Source organism: Rhipicephalus microplus, chromosome 3 (assembly GCF_043290135.1).
Source record: "Rhipicephalus microplus isolate Deutch F79 chromosome 3, USDA_Rmic, whole genome shotgun sequence".
NCBI lineage: Eukaryota > Metazoa > Arthropoda > Arachnida > Ixodida > Ixodidae > Rhipicephalus > Rhipicephalus microplus.
In genome coordinates, this window is record NC_134702.1 from 9,565,167 (window position 1) to 9,583,176 (window position 18,010).

General features: G+C 45.1%; 1 protein-coding gene and 1 long non-coding RNA gene across 4 annotated transcripts in view; one reads left to right on the plus strand and one right to left on the minus strand.

Annotated features, from left to right (window-relative positions):
- LOC142803587 (uncharacterized) overlaps positions 1-18,010 on the plus strand; it is a 254,867-nt gene that overhangs the window by 171,966 nt on the left and 64,891 nt on the right. The window lies entirely within an intron of this gene.
- LOC119163950 (uncharacterized) overlaps positions 1-18,010 on the minus strand; it is a 185,723-nt gene that overhangs the window by 147,944 nt on the left and 19,769 nt on the right. For both annotated transcript variants that reach the window (XM_075888846.1, XM_075888847.1), the window contains exon 2: positions 3,903-3,982. In XM_075888846.1, coding sequence (XP_075744961.1) covers positions 3,903-3,982 — 80 coding nt within the window. The remainder of the gene's footprint in view (positions 1-3,902; positions 3,983-18,010) is intronic.

The following is an 18,010-nucleotide window of genomic DNA, read 5'->3' on the forward strand; positions in this document are numbered from 1 at the left end:
TTGCACTTTACTAACAAGCAAAAAATTGTTTTGCTCTTTAGATTATGTTCACACGTTGACGACAAGTTCGATAAACCAATAGTGCAAATTCTGCATCAGGAAGGGCTTGATGGACGGCACCATGAAAAAGAATGGGTCGTTTGGACTCCTAATGCTTTCTACTCAACATAGCTGAAAACGTTACTGCTTACTCAATTATGCTACCGGCAAGTGGTCTTTTCCCTTATCTGTTTAGATCTTATTAAAATGCGGTAGCTGCGTTGGTGATGGACTCCTTGATTTTGAGCTCAACAACGCAATACGAGATATATGCACAAGGTTGTTACTGCAGCTTTTCATCTCTCACACACATCCATCGTGGAGGGTGCATTGGTAAACAGGGTTGCCAGGTCAAAAGAAAATCACACCATATACACGGAGTGAATGATGATGAGTGGGGCGAAGCGTTCGTCCGTCAATTCATCCGTGCTTGCGTGCGTCCATGCGTCCGATCGCGTTTGAGAATGCAGACGGCGCGTGGGTAACACCGACAAGACGCAAGCCAAGAAAGCCGAGCGCAAGCGTCTTCAACGCGCCCGCCGCTCTGCTTCGTCCATGCCCCACCAACGATCTGCCACGTACGGTGACTATCCAGGAGACTGACAGAGGCACTCGTTCTCCGCGCACCCCGGCGCAGCCCTCGCAGTAGCCAATTGGAGAGTAGTGGTACAGTGCCACCAAGAATATCCTCACTTAACTGCACTTTGTATGTTCTTCTATGAGACAGCGCCTTCTATTATACTGTTTGGGGAGGTACTGCCTTCCTTTCTTTCTCGTCTCTTCTTTTCTCGGTTACGCATTACGCATGTCAAGGTCAGACTAAGAGGAACTTCGCCCCTAAAATAAAAAAAGCTAGCCAAAAGGCAGCCAACTGTAGCCATGGGCAGTAAAAGTAGCCAAAGGTAGCCCCACGTGTGTAAAAAAAGTCTGCGATGTTGTTACGTAAAGAGCTGAATTCAAGAGCCCCCCTCCCCCCTTTTTTTCAGGAATACAAATAAGTAGTGTGGCAACACTCTAAAAATTAACACCTTTCATGATTTAGGCATTAATTATTTGCGTGGACAGTCATTTCGTTCAGCATTCTGAAGCGTCCTCCACTTTTGCAAAAGTGGCATTCTCATTCTGCGTTAGCTTTCTGAAAAAGTTATGGAAGAAACAGTCTTTTGGCTGACAACAAAAAGGACTACAGCTTGAGTGTGCCAAAAATAAGTTTCTGTGCTTCAGCTATGAAGCCTATAGTATTAGTCGTTTTGTGGGAACCTCGCGCACCGGCTATCTGTATGGACGCTGCCACACGCTTCTGCCGATAGCCGCTGGGCCACGCTGCCCGGTATCGCGTCCATCCATCGGGGCAGCCACGGAACCAGTACCCGGGGCAAAGCGTGAGCTACCTTTCATGAACAGCGAGTCACGCTCAACGCTACGGCGCTACCTAGAGATAGCCAATGCGCATTTCCCACTGCTCAGTGTCACGGGCATTTCTTGCGTGATGACGAAATCCTAGTAGTTCGCTTTGCTGAGTGGCAGTCCGCATCTTGGAAATGACAAGGAGTTTGTTGTCGGACATCGATTTCCAATGGTCGTACGCAGCATAGAGTCCCACAATACTTACTAGGGGGAACTCTGGCGCTAGTGCCTATGGGAGCTGCAACGCACGGCGCTTCAGCGAGCATGAGAATGATGGGTAGTGCACACATTTGTCTAATATTAGTATTTCTGGCCTGCTTTTGGCTCCGTGTGTGTTCGTGTGGCTTGGAGCTGTTTTATTACGAAACAAGTATTAGCAAATGTTCAGCGGTTGCGCTTCACCATTTTATTTTTTAGACTTACTTTCCAAATTGGCTCACAAAGTTCAAAAGGGCTCAATCTTTCTTTCAAAACAAAACCGAAACACAGCAATGAACGAAGCCGCAAGTACGATTCGCCGCCCGCAAGTACGAAGACTAGGCAAATGTGTGTACTGCCCATCATTCCCATGGTCGCTGAACGATCGCAGTGGCAGAGTGCCCTCTAGTTGATTTTGAGAAACTCTATGGTACGCAGAACGCCCTTCCAGCTTTGGTTCAGAGTCTCATTAAGCAATAGGTGGTGTTAAAATTCTGGCTGTTCACGACAGTTTTGTTTGATTTCCAAAGCATTTGTTTCAAATTCAATCTTGGGAGCAGATAACACACATTCGGCGCAATGTTCTGTCATTTTGTCACCACACACCCGAATGACAGTGCCTGTGGTGTCACCAGATATTCTTAATTCAGCTTTTGTCGAGGGAACATAAAAGTAGCTACTCAGCTAAGGTGTTTTTTGTTTTTTTGCCACCACTGGCTTAGAAAATTAACTGATTCGGCACAAAGTAGCCAATCCTTGCAAACCTGCATTGGCTCAAGACACCTCCACTAACTTCGTCTATGCTGATGCCCTAAATCACTATTTGGCGACGAGGTACGCAGCAGCCGGTAGCCAAGCAGGAGCTCCTTCATGTGCACAAGCATGCTAATAAATACATATGTACAACGCCCCCTGGGCGCCAGAGAACCGGTTCCGAAACCGGAACCGAAACCCCGATACCACAATAACATTTCACAAGGGCGTTATGAGGCCACGTTTCTATGTTTTGCATAACTTTAATTAAAACCAGCAGATGACAAAACAGAGCTAAATATAGATGACGTTGACTGCACTGTTTTAAGTGAATCGTAGCGATTGTGATACCAATGTAAATGAAATGAAGTTGACTCAAAGACAACTTGCCGTCGGTATAGTGACCTAATCTGACACCTTCGGATCCGAAGGTCGTATAGGTTCGGCTTCTGCTGGCAGCAAACTGTCTTCTCGTCCAGTTTACTCTCTTCCCATCTGCATACCAATTACAGCTATACGTCTAAAGCAATACAATTACCGCCCCCTGTGCTTTCCTTGTTCGCCGTTATCTGCTGGTTTTCATTGAAATTATTGAACGTAGGTGTTACTTATATGCGGTACAGTTTCGAGTCGGTGTAGTAACCTGTTCGAGCACGTGGATCTAGGCATGATTCGCTGAAGGCGTACTCGTGTCGGCAACTGATGAACGGCGATGTCAGCATACCGGACGAAATTCATCACAACTCTCAAGTTTTCAACCTAAAACCCAAGGCAAAATTGTGTATCTGTATATGGAAGAGTCAGCTATTTCAAATTTGAGAAGAGCATGTCGTCATAAAGGCTATTAGGCGTTATTACACGGAACATTGGTGAGGCCGACGGGACGGCTTTCAGCTCTCCCATAGTTGAGTACTAAGTATACTCTGATTCGTTAAACATTTTTTCCAAACACATTTGTGCAAATTTTCTGTTGAATAGACCGAGGAGGTACTGGGTGTAGCTGACATTTTTTTGTTTGATTGTAACCATGGAGTTTCCCAATATTAACTATAGGGAACTCTGGCGCTGCGATCGTTCAGCGACCATGGGAATGATTGTACACGGATTTGTCTTCGTATGCTTGCGGGCGGTGAATCGCACTTGTGGCTTCGTTTACTACTGCATGTGTTTCGGTTTTGTTTCGAAGGAAAGAACAGATTCTTTAAAACTTCGTGACCCGACTTGAAATGGTAAGCCCAAAAGAATAAGGTGGTGAAGCGTATAACCGCCGAACATTTGCTGATTTTTGTTTCGTGGGAAAACAGCTCCAGGCCACACGAACGCACACGGAGCACGAAGTACGGATATTAGACAAATCCGTCTACTGCCCAACATTGCCATGCTCGCTGAAGCGCCGTGCGTTGCAGCTCCCGTAGACACTAGCGCCGGAGTTCCCTCTAGTGTATATTTAGGAAACTCTACGATTGTAACGAAGTGTTCTGACTATATAGACAGCACGCACTCACCTCGTGTGACGACGTGTCCGTCCTGCAACCAGCCACTTTCGCGCGATCACCAGCGCCACCGCCGGGCCCCGCGGTGCCGCCTGCGACAGATAAGGCATCTTCGTGAACACAAAGGACTGAGCGAGTCGGCAGAGCTTGACCTCATGTAGCAGGCTAAACAAGAATCCTTATACCAAAAAAGAGGTACCCAGAAACACATGTATCGCCATTCTTGACGTAAAGTTTGCTGCGTGTATAGCTTCATTTGTGCTAACTCCCCAAGTTTGTCTTGGGGAGTTAGCAAAAATAAGTTGAACTTTATAGTTCCACTTATTTTTCTGATCGTGTAATTTACTGTAATTTGACAAAAATCTGCCGGCGAAAACCGCAACCAGCTTCTAAGCGGAATATTGCACATGATTAGCATGAGTTTGTTGAACTTCATTTTCACACGCCGTGCATCAGCGTACAAAGCAAATTACAGAACTCTCTTTTTATGTTTTTTTCTTTGCTGGCAGTGTCACTTTAGGAGCTTTTAAGGCATTCTGTCTGGGCTGAGTATGACCAGCGGTTTCACACAGCTGTTAGCACGAGATAAATTATTCGGCGTAATGTGGGTTGCGTGTGTTGTGAAATTTTTCGCATCATTCTTATGCCTATCCTGCAAATTAGTAGGCATAGCGTTGTGTGGCAGAGCCAACGTTTTGATTTTCCATCGTAACTAAGCTTCCACGCTCCCCTAACTCCTGCCTTTTTTGGACATCTCATTTGCGTAATTGCATTGGTCATCTAATTCGCTTGCACAAGCCATCTAGGCCAGCGGCCGGAAACCTTTAGAGGTGGAGGGTCAGCTTGTATGAAGCCGACACAGTCAGGGCCCACAAAGAAAATTTAGGGGGCGGTAGCAAGAAGGGAATGTAACGGAAAAGCATGAAAACTCGGCGAATTAACAATATATAATTTCAAAAACTGGACAAAAAGGCATTTTTGTACTGAGCGATCCAATTTTAGGGTAAAGCTACCATATCGGCCTCCATATATATAAGCAGCGGAAAAAAGGAGAGGGGGGTCGATACAGCCACGCGGGTCACAAGTTACCGACCGCTGGTACAGGCCATAAAAACCACCCAAGTTTGAATTAAACTGTCACATGTTTCTCTGATAAGTTTCGCTGCTGCCAAGGTGATCCCCGATCTACACGATTCTCTTTGACTTCACCCATAGCCCTAGGCAATAGTGCACTTCACGTGGCTATGCTATATATGCGCGTATCAGATGTTTCGCGAGTTGTCGAGACGAGAGTTGCCTCTCCTTCTTTTTTATACACTCGGATTCCCTAAACTTTTTATTACCTAGCACGACAGAATCACAATACAAGGCTATACTATACAGAATCACTGCACAAGGCTAATCACGCACTTGAATTGAATAGAAGAGCCCGCACAGTAACTATCTGTGCATGTCATTTTTATACCTTTGTAAAAACAACAGGTGTGCACAAGCGGCTGTAGCCTGCATTGGGATTGATTTCTGCGTTAACGCGTCGTGACAGTGACCTAGTGAACAGTGAACCATTCCGATCATTTTAATCTTTCTCCATGTCAATCTTTACCTTCCTTCTCCCAAGCACATGAGTCTGCGGTAGTGGACTAAACTTTATCATCTTTATCATCTTCGGGTTGATCTTTCTGCCTTTCGCCACTCCTTTAATAAGACCCACAACATCCCTAACTTATTCCCTGGAGATTGCTCGACGGCGAATGCCATCTCCATTTCTTCTCAGCCGATCGCATTGATGCTGCTCCACCACCCTTCGAAAGCTTTCTGCATGTAAAGTCGTTTTGCACTGCCTCGAAGATCTGCGGCACCTCACCTAATTTTGTGTTGCCTTCGTGATCAGACCACCCCCGACCAAGCTAGGACGTCAGGCGACGTGGTTATTCTGTGACGTGACGTCACAAAATTTTGCTGTGTGTGTCATGTCGTCGTGACGTTATCGCGTAACGATGATCTTTTTGTGTCATTCGTCGCCGACGCCACTGGACCCCAGCGCCAATGGTCATTTTCTAAATTTAAATAAGGGATACAAGGCTGTCGCCTTAAGTGCTGCGTTTTTCCGTGTTATTATGAGGCCGGCATAAGTGGCATAATCTGGGTTAATGTCAACCACCGGGTGTTCTTTAATCTACACCTAAATCTAGGCACACTTTTGTTGTTTGTATATCGCCCTCATAGAAATTCAGACGCCGTGTGCGGCAATCGAACCCACATCCTTGAGCTCACCAACGCGACTCCTGACGTGCTTAAGCTACCACGGGGGTTTTGACCTCTCCTCTAATTTATGGGCTAGGCATTTCAGGTTTTAGGCTTGTCCGTTGTGCGTCGTATGTTGTGTACTCACCATACGCCATGACGATGATGATGACGCTGATGACGATGAAGAATAAGCGCGTTAGCATACATAATGTACCCGATGACGATGACGATCATGGAACATTCTCTTTATGTCATGAATGAAAGCAAACGTAAAACGCGGGAAGCAGCGGAAGAACGACAAGAATGCCCACAGGACTCGGAGTTGTGGGCGCGTGAAGTGGCGGCTCCACAGCAACGCCAACATCAAGCGTCTGTCCCGGAAGCGAGAGCTCGGGAAGTAGTGGCTAAACGGAAGCGTCACCTACCAGAGATGGGAGGCGCTGATTCACGGTTCAAGCGTGATTTCTTTGACTGAGCTTCGGGCGACCTCTTCGTACTTATCGGAGACTACGACGTTGACATGATGGACAACTGTCTTGTGCGGTATATGACGTTTTGATACACCCTACGATGCATTGCGAATGACTGGAAACAACCAACTACCATGGAGGGGAACATGCATATACCTTGTTTTGACAACTTCAGGCTACACCCGATAGGAGAAGCATTGGCTCTATGTTTCATGGGCCATGGAGCAGTAATAATGAAGGCAAAACGAAATGCGCAACTCAACACGGCATACCATATACATTGTATTACAGTACACCACTTTGTGACTAATTTACATGTGTGAGCGGACGATGTCACAGGTGATTTACGGTAACGCGTAATGATCCTACTCATAATCATTCACTTCGCGGAGATGCCGTGATTTTTCCTCTCTTTTTATATATCGCATCAAATATAAAAACGCTAGCTCATTCTTCTCTCCTGCACTTGAGATATTCACTATAGTGTACGCAAAGTATTGAAAGCGTTAATTTGTGTTTTCTTCATACATTTCGATTATCTTCACAGGTTGAAAATGGGAAGTTTAAAATGATCGTTAACAATCATCACTCAACTTCATGCTATTGGGAAATACGTTTTTTTTACAAGATAACCACTAAATTTCAACCCTCTTTCACCGTAAGTATTTCGGCACATGACTAATTTAACTGTATTATCAACGTTCTTTTTGCGTGTGTTCATTTTTCGTGTCACGAAGACGCTGTTTCGTTTCCATGAAACACTTTCCTTGCTTAAGTTGTTACTGTGCAGTATTTATTTACTGTTGTTTTTGTTCAATTACTTCTTCTTCGCCAGTCGGTGAGCCAGCGTCATATTGACGTCAAATTTTCCTGCGCCGTCATGCGTGCCGCGCGAGTGGATTTGCCATAATGCGGCTTCCATGGATACTAAAAGCAGCTTCGCCGTATGAAGCCTCGTAAAGGCCGCGACTCGATCTCTCTGAATGCAGGACTAAAATAGCAGGACCTCTCTGTCAAACGCAAGCTTGCGCGCAAAATCGGTTGTTCGAAGAAGGTCTATTCTTTATGTTTTATCAATTAAAATATCTCCGAAAAATCGGAGTTCAATGCATGAAACTAGCCACCTCATCTAATGTTTTTCGTGAATGTTAGCTCGAAGAGCTAGAGGTAAAATAAATACCAAGAGAGAGCTCCTCTGCGCCAAATGCTGAAAGCCCACCGAAAGCCATATAGCTTTTAGCCGTTGCAAAAAGCATGACTTCAGACTTTCGAGAAGCGTCTGAGACAAGACAAGTCTGTTGGTCGATACTTCGCTTCCAATGACATTCCCTGTTCAAGGATTCTTTAACCGCGGATCTGTTTAAATGAGACGTAAAAGTTTTGGTGTCCGCAGAAAACTACAGTTGCGGGTGCGCCACACTGTGGCGCACCCACAACTTGGATTGTGGGTGCGCCACAGGGTGCGCCACAGTGCCCCACACGCGAGTACAGCTGCATGGTGCGGGAGTAAAACGAAAATTCTGATTGGTGAAGTATGAGCGAGAGAGAAAGCGAGAAAGTGAGAAAGAAAGATAAATCGATATAAAAAGAAACCAAAAGGAGAGAGGGGGATAACTAATGAGAGAGAGAGAGAAAGAAAGCAACAGAAACAAAAAAGACAAAGAAATATTGGGAATGAAGGCATAAAAAGATAGAAGACAGAAGAAGACTAAGAAGCAAAAATAAAGGCATAGACAATAAAAAGAGATATGAAAATAAATGGGGGACCCCTATAGGCTGCGCCTTCAAGACTTGAACGCTATAGCGATATTCCGTTCCTAGTGCGTATACTTCAAGCACTGAGTGTATGAAGCACTGAGTGTATCGTTTCGTAGTTGCTATGCACCCACTACATGGCCTTAAGGGTGCAGTGTGCCTTCTGTAGTGGTTGGCTGGTTTTAAACTACGAAGTCGTAATAATTGCATGTTCTGACGCCTGATGGCAACGTACGCTTGTCCCACGCATTATTGCGACAGTATTTCGTGCTGTAGGGTGAAACATGTGCACAGGATGCGTGTGTTTGTACAGCATGAAAGTCACTGCCACTGAATTTTCAAGCAGAGTAAGTTATTTTCACTCTTTCCACAAGACGAGGCGTGGCTGTTTGTTATAACACTCAATCACGGGCTCGATTCCCACTCATACATGGAAACTTTCATTATTTATTTTACTAGCATCCTTCCTGATTTTTCGGTCATGCAAAGATGGCCTGTTTCCCGCTCACAACCACCGACACCTGAATTTATGCGAAACGAGCTCATTAACGCTGCCGCGTTAGCAAATCGGCTTCAACACAAGAGCGAAACAATCAATGCAATAGCAATTAGTTGTAATGTCACACGAAGAACAACAGGCGGCTCGACACTTGCAGCGTATCGCTCAAGCACAAGAATAGCGCAAGGAAGGTCGTTCTTCAAGAACGCACATGAGTATACACAGGACAAAACTGCCTTGATTGAACCGATTCATCTTCAAGCCACTTTGCGCGTAACGAACGTGGACGAAGGAAGGAGAACAAAACAGGCAAGCGCAATCCGTATTTTCTCTTTCCTTCGTTCTCGTTTGTTACGCGCCAAGTGCCTAAAGCACAGAACAAGCTAACAACTGTCGCTATTGTTGCGCCTTTGTGTTTCAGCGTCCCGAGTCGTTTGTCGGCTGCAAGTGTTTGTCGAAGTGTCGACAATGCAGAACCGGACGCTCTTAGTTATTTTTATATGTTTGATTTTCCGGTGGCACTTGGAGTGACCCTCTGTGTCCCCTGCCACGCATTGGCGTCTGACGCTAGATGTGGAGCCTTCATGTGAGCGCGTCTCCGCACTGAGACGCGCGCACATATAGGTGTACCTGATGTTGTTTGTTTGACTTTTGTTCTACGTCAAGAGTGTCTACAGAAAGGGCCCACATCTTTCGTGTACATCTCAAGAGTCGTGTTTAAATTAAAATGAAAATGACGCCCGCAGCCTCACGGGGTGAACTCGAGTAACTGCGTCACAGATTGGTGGGGGTATCGCTTGAATGTTGCGCAATTGGGTATGGTTTGGGAATGCTTCATTGTTATTTCGTCTTTATAATTCTTATTTGTTGAATAAAGGAGAAGCGTTGCCTTCAACGAGTGGTAGGACGTTGATGTTGGGTTGTGCCCCACTACTAGTTAAAGGTACTCTTCCATCGCATCTACTCGAGTCATCGCATCTACTCGACAAAGCGTCAAGTCAAGAGAAAGCCAAGTAGTGACGCTCTTGACTGAATTCCGAAGATGCGATCCTGTGAACGGTTGCGCAGCGCGATCTGTCGGTTTTTACTAGCAGACGCTGCCTGCGTCGGCTTCGCGAGGCGAGAGAGGGAGAGTGGAGTGGCAGTTGGCGCGAGACGCGACCATACGCAGTGGGGGTGTGGTAGCCGCCGACGCCGAAGCGCCACATTGCGCGACTAAGAAATGCTCCGCATTGAAAATGTGGGAAGGTTGTGTGTTCGAAACCATGATCATCCCGCTTCGGTGGTCTAGCGGCTAAGGTACTCGGTTGCTGACCCGCATGTCACGCGATTGAATCCCGGCTGCGGCGACTGCATTTTCGATGGAGGCGAAAATGCTGTGGGCCCGTGTGCTCAGATTTGGGTGCACATTAAAGAACCCCACGTCGTCGAAATTTCCGGAGCCCTCCACTACGGCGTCTCTCATAACCATACGATGGTTTTGGGACGCTAAACCCCACTTCTCAATCAATCAATCAAAGCATGATCAAGCTCCAGCGATATCTCCGCTTACTGCCAGCATTGAATTGTTTATATGAATAGCTCACGGTTACAGTGCGGACGTATACATAGCGCATGGTTGGATTGATTGATTGATTTGTGGGGTTTAACGTCCCAAAACTACGATATGATTATGAGAGACGCCATGGTGGAGGGCTGCGGCAATTTCGACCACCTGGGGTTCTTTAACGTGCACCCAAATCTGACCACTCGGGCCTACAACATCAACAACAGAGATGAGTATGAGACCGCAATAACAAAAAGCGCATCAGACAATCCGCAGCACACAGGATGCGAGACAAACGAGGATCGTAGCTTTTATTCTCCCCCTTTCAATGACTGTGTATTGGTGGAAATAAACCATTATAATTATTATTATTATTATTATTATTATTATTATTATTATTATTATTATTATTATTATTATTATTATTATTATTATTATTATTATTATTATTATTATTATTATTATTATTATTATTATTATTATATTCAAAATTTCCTTCTCAATGTTGTTCGAAAATGTTATAGCTATTATATATTGCCCAATCTTTATCTTTGAAAATTGTGTAATACAAAAATTACGTAAGGTGTTTTTTGGCCAATATTTCTGACATTTGTGAAGTTGCAGGATTTAGCGCTAATTTGTATGATCTCCTTCAGCCGCGTGTATAATGAACTTTAAGTTAGCAGTACCGACTGAAAACTTCACAATGTCCCTTATGCATACGTCCAAGTCGATTTGGAAGCAAAAGCCATTTTCTCTTTATTCTCAGTCGATGTATTGAAACTCCCGCACCACCTATGGAAAGGTTTTTGCAACTAACGGGGCATAGCAGTGCCTTTAAGATCAAATCAAATCAAATCAGTTTTATTTACATCCTGAAGATGAGGGTAAGCTTGGGCGAAAAGCGAAACAATTCGCTTGACCAAAGCCCAAACCCCCATAAACAAGGCATACAGTAGAGACACTCAAGGATGTGATAATGCTATCAAAAAACAACTAGCGCGTTACATACATGAAGAAAAAAATACTAACACAAATACTATCACGAAATCGTACCAGCGCGTCACATGAGAAAAAAAGAGAAAGGAGTAAAAATGTTTAATGTAACACTTTGAACGTTGTTTCTACAATATTTATGACTACAATGATACAGGGTATATGTAGATTTTTGTGCCGACATTTAATCGTACCGATAGTCGTACCGATAGTCAATCGTTAGAGATAATTTGACCCAATAATTAATCCAAAACTATAGGCAAACATCAAACAAACAATAGTAATGTAAATATATCTCTCTTCATACAGTACAGCAAATGTGTGTGTGTGTGTGTGTGTGTGTGTGTGTGTGTGTGTGTGTGTGTGTGTGTGTGTGTGTTTACGGAGATTGGTTACAGGAAGTATTTTATAGATCGAAGGCATTACGCACTTCACACTGTTTAGCCGCCGGAATCGGTCCGCTTTAGAACAAAAAATGATGTCACGTGATGACGTCATATTGTGACGTCATCATCAAATCACGGTAAAAATCACCTGCACGCTACATGAGGCCACTTTGTGACGCCATCCCGTAGTGATCACTGCATACCTCAAGTTGACGTCACCGACGTAGGACACCGACGCGGGACGCGGATCAGTTTTCACGTTTGGTGAGGCATCTAAGATACTAGTCTAAAAAAAGCCGCGATGTGATTATCGGCATGGTGTATTGAGGGGGACTGGACTGATTTCTACTACCTACAGTTATCGAACGCGATGTAAAAACAAATATAAGCACTCGGGTTATTAATATTTTTGTTGCATTTTGACCCATCTAAATGCGGCCACCGTAGCTAGTAATCGATCCCACGTTTTCGGGCACGGTGTGTCTAAAATTCTTAGTATCCCAGTAAGATGAATCGCAACTAGCCCTGCTCCCCATTTTTTTTAATTATTGTTATTTGACGTGTTGTTCGTAAAGTAAGGCAAGGTGCATTCACAATAACAGAAAAAGTGAACAGTACGAACAGAGCAGACCCTAGGTTTGATTGGAATGTCTCAGTACGGTTTCACGTAAAACGTTGTAAAAGAATTTTAGTAAAAACAGTTCTTACTGTTTCCCCATACAGAACATTAAACCATGTCGGCCCATGCGAATTGCGTAACAAGTGGTTCGTCCAATGCTCCAACCCATTACAAAAGGTTGTTCCTGATCACCTAATAACTGTGGCGCATACCCACTTCAGGCATGATCCCTCATCATCGCCGTCAACCACTGCATGAACAATTGGCACAAATTACCTTGCAAACGGATACCACGCTTGTCAGAATGACGGAGGATATATCATAGTGAATGCCTGCCTACTACACAACGATGATAGCGCAGTGGGACTCTACAAGGGTGCTTGCAGCAGATATCCAAAAAGTGTTAAAAAAGCTCTAAAAGGCTCACAAGCTTTACACAATAAATGTTTTCTCTCTCTCTCTCTCTCTCTGACTGGCCGCTTTTCCAGAGCTCGCTGTAGCAGTGCTGCACGTTCCGCGCAGGCCTGGGATTTTTCTTTTTTTTTACTTCTTTTAGAGGTCGGTGTTTTTTTTCTTTCTCTCGAATATTTTTTTTCTTCTATTACTTGAAGGTCAGCCATCGTCCTGTAGTGTTCTATAGACTCGTGTGTTTTCTTTTTTTTACGCTGTTATGAACGCTTATGTACACAGATAGCCCGTAAATCAACGCTTTTATACGTCCTAAAATGTATGACGTTCTTGTCCACCTGCTACAAATGTAGTAACAATACATTCATTCTGAAAATGAAGGGAGACTGGTACTGCTCATAACGCCCTGAGCACAACCCTGAATTCAGAAAGTAGCGTACAAAAGACCAAGACGAAGAAGAAATTAATCAGGCGACAGCTACTCGATAAAGAAACCGGGACGCAGTTGACAGAAGTAACTCGTATCCTAGCTTTCACCTTAATCGCGGCCCACCGCCACGGGCTTTCGCATCGGATGCCCGCAATAGCGCGCTGTCCGATGAGGCACAGCCAGGGCCGAAGCCGGAGCCGGAGCCGAATCTCGGGCCAGGCGTCGCGCTGATTTACGGGTGGCGGCCCCGCACGCCGAGGGAGCGTCGAGGCGTGATTCAGCGCCAAATTTGTGTGCCCCGGGCCGCCCCCATTGAGTCTGTCAGCGGACGCCGATAAATGAGGCGATAAATTGGCCGCCGCCGATAAATGAACCCTCGGGACCGCGCGGCGGTCGGTCAGCAGACAATGGCGCTGTCAGCGCTGACGGAGGGCGAGGGTGGCCACGTGACCAGCCCCCGCGCTTATCTCTCCAAAAAGGGTTGTCCATTTCCTGCGTGACCACGCCGTGTGCCTCCTTGTTTCGAGCAGAGCCCATTTTTTTGTTCCCAAAACGGGGCTATAACGGCCCTCTCAACGGCCTTCACAGGGGAGACGCTTTTCACCCCGACGCCATCCGGGGCCTCGCAGCGTGAAAGGACACTGCGCGGACATTTATTACGCGGCCAATTCCGATGGTCCGCAGCGTCGCTATAGAGATCTTGATCGGAAAGCTAGCCGCCCTGGCTATACTACTGAGTGGAGCCGGGGCACGTAGCTCTGCTTTCACGCAATATCCAATCTTCATTGTTTCCATACGCATCCTTCTTCTTCTTTTCCCCTGCTTTACTTTGCCAGCTGGGTACCTGACCGGGCTGGCTTTCTAACAACACTGTCGAAGCGCCATTTTCCTTATGTGTGTATTTTTTTCTTCGTGAACGTGTGTCGATGTCTTTTTTTTTTCGGTCAGCTTTGTTATTGATGTACCATTTTTTCAGGAATGTAGTACATCTTCGTCGATTTCCCTTCAAAACCTTTTAATGTTAAAATGTTGTGCATTCTATAATACCATTACTTTACATACAACCTTTCACCGTGATCGATGCCTTGATACTGGGTTAATGTCCTCAAAAAGCCACCCAGTTCTTTTTTGTGAACTCAAGTCTATAGAACCTTACGTGCCAAACCGACGATAAGTGAAGCATGTTGTATAGTGCAGGACTCCTTAGTAATCTTTTCCCAGATAGCAATATAGTTTATAATGGCTGATAGATATATATGCACAAGCATTCTTGCTCCCCCCCCCCTCCCAAGGTAATGTGGCCCCCGCCACCAGAATCGAACTCACCACCTCTACTTCAGCAGCGTGAAACACACACATGAGCTAACGCAGTGCGAGTGTTGTCACATTCATGTTTAATTATTGCGCACTCCAGTTGCGATGGTCACTAAGTTGCCAAACTGGGCAACCTGCTCGCCAAGCCAGGCATCACTCTCCCATTGTGAAGAGTTTGTCTTTCTTACTTTCTTGTACTTTTTCTCTTTGCTATGGTTGACTCGTTGTCCATTGAGTAACGTAATACTGCAAGCCCATAGCTTGGAATTGAACTTCGAGGTGCAAAAAGAAAATAGACGTGTGTTCTACATTTTACTTTAAATGCTACTCGCGGTGATCGAGGTACAGACTGCATCATTGGCTATATTTACTTTTGTCTGTAAAATAATTGCATTAGCCATAACAAGTAGTATGTTTTCATTTTCCAGTAATATGATATTGTGGCTCCGAACACTTTAATAACCCACGCATGTGCAGACAGTCACACACTATATAGAACGGACGCCCGTTGAGTCTTGAAGGCCTACTTGACTCGGCAGTATTCCTTACCCTGATCCTATAGCGTTATTTAATCTCGCACAATAAAGGAGCTTCGGCACAGCGTTCGCGTATGTACATCTACGCTCAAAGTGACAAAATGGCAGAAAGCCAATAGTGCGGTGCCGTCTTTCCTGCTTCGATGGTATGCGAGAGACGTTGCGCAAGTGCTGTCTTTGGGATGCTCGTTTGCTCCTCCGAGTGCTCAATCTGCTGGCACGCTGGAGTTCCAGCATTCATCTAGCCTATAAAGAGCGCGTTTTTTGATCAAGACAGCATTTGTATATCAGAAGACAGTATACGTCAGCTGCGATGATAGCACACAATGTTATTCGAGAACGTTATGTACTTCACATGGCGAACTCGCCCATTTTTCTTGCTGTGCTCACTAGACGTGTCATTCGCATGTTTTCCGCTGCGCTCCTCCCCTTCTGCAGTTTTCTGCAAGAGACCGCGGTCATATGCTGCCACTGACATCACTTGGCCTCGCCAAATAGATAAAGCTTTACAAAATATTGCTTCATAACTTGGACTGATACATATTAAGCATCAGATGGAACGCTCTTCAGTTTAATGGTCTCTTTTTAGAAGAACCCTTCAATAGGCGTCTCTGGAATAACAACGGTTGGTTACTATACTGTGATGTCAGCCACGTAATTCATTTGCGTGCTCACAAGTTACCGCTGGCTGCGATATGCTGTCCAGAGTATTAGTGTGCATGTTATTTTCTTCTGTAACTCTGTTGAGCCGGCCATTGTGCGTCTTGAGAATAAAGACCTTCTACCATGAACCTGGTGTAATGACATACCAGTTAGGTAGGCAAATTTTTTTTTCACTTCATTTGAACATGAAACTTCAATATGACAGCTTATCAGCTTCAGGCCATCCTAAAAGTTAGGATCGCATGTGTATTAAGCCATATAACAAGTACCTTTTACCACAATCTTCGGCATAATAAATTGACTTTTTCTTTCCGTTAAAATTACGACTGCTGAGTTCCAACGAGTATGTTGCGGCACGGTACTAGAAATATCAATAAGAAAACTTCCGCCATGTCAGGTCGTCCACCACTACGTATGCTTCACCACTGGGACTTGAAAGTAGTGTTAAGTATAAGCAGAAAGCTAAATCTTTAACTGAAACTATGCGTATCCTCCTTTGCGACGCCGATATGCGATTTTCCTATAAGGAAGTGCAACCTTCTCTTGCCTAATATTTTTTTAACAATGAACCTCCGAATATCTTCTGTTTCATCTCCATCCCATTGATTCTTTTTGCAACACCCTCCTCCGCACACATGGATATGTCCCGAGTTGCATTTTACCCGTTATTCTTAGAGAAAGAACTTAAATGTCTCTTCACCGCTGACAGAATAGTCATGCGGCGAAGCATTGACCATTCAGACAGCTGCAGCATTCAGACGAGCTTCTTTTTTTCTTTTTATTGAGAAATAGTGGTGCTTTTAATACTACTAATAGAATCAGTTGTAGGCGGATCACATGAAGACCTTTCAAGAAGAGAAGTAACAGTTAAGGTGTAGAAACGATGGAGGGGGGTGGGTCACTCACAGCAGTATATGGAAACCGCTGGGTAACACGCACATGTGTGTGTGTGTGTGTGTGTGTGTGTGTGTGTGTGTGTGTGTGTGTGTGTGTGTGTGTGTGTGTGTGTGTGTGCGTGCGTGTGTGTGTGTGTGTGTGTGTATGTGTGTGTGTGTGTGTGTGCGTGCGTGTGTGTGTGTGTGTTTTCACAAGATCTTTCTTGTGCAAAGCATGAGAGGAGTCAACCTTGCTACGTTTGATTTGGCTTTGATCGCAGTTTCATGGTCATGAACATGCGTAGGGTTCTCCTGTAGGGGGACGGGGGGACGGTTCGTTGCAGCACCCGCCTTCCTACCATGTCACTAAATGGGGCTGACTTTTCACCCTCCTCTCGCGCCCCTCCTTGTAATGTCAATGCTTGGGGGCTGGCTATGCACTCCCTAGTCTTCCCCATGTCTCCATCCCCCTCCCCGTCAAATGCTACTCTGCCTGGCCAAAATGCACTTAATTTGGGTGGGTAGGCAAAAAGACAGAGAGAGAAGCAAAGGGAAAATACATGTATATAATCAATATGATATGTGGGGTTGAACATCCCAAAACTACCATATTATTATGAAAGATGCCGTAGTGGAGCCGGGAATTTCGACCACCTGATGTTGTTTTTTTTTTTCAACGTACAACCAAATCCGAGCGCACGGGCCTACAGCATTTTCGCCTCAATCGAAAATGCAGCCGCCACAGCCGGGATTCAATCCCACGATCTGCGGGTCAGCAGACAAGTACCTTAGCCACTATAGACCGTCGCGGCGGGGGGAGAGGGTATTGTGCACGGCCTCAAGACGTCATCATAGACAGGCGCGCGCCGCTGCTTTGGCTGTACTGCTCATATGCGCGGCTGACGGTGATAACTGGGCGGCACGCACTACGCAATCACGAATTCTTGCCACTGTTCGGATTTCACTCGACCACGATAGTGCAAAACATAATGACAAGATCCAATAATCTGGTTACATGGAGTCTTGTGTCAAGGCGGTGGTTTGGCCTCTAGAACTCTTCGTTGACATTGATAGGATGAGCGATAGCTCGTACCGAACAGATCATCTAAACGGAATGATGTCTTCGCCTTAAAAGAGCAACCTTTACTATGTCATTCAGGAGTGTCATTTCAAAGAAGTGGTTCTTCTACTCGCTGTAATGTAATGATGATATTGGAAGTATTTTTATGATTTTCTATTTGAACATACTGCAGGCTTTTCACGGCCCATGCAGGAATGGAAACAAGAAAACGCATAGTAAACATAGAAAAAATACATAACGGGATAACAAGGCAAACGATACAATGTCAACAGCCCATAATTCAAATTGAACACAC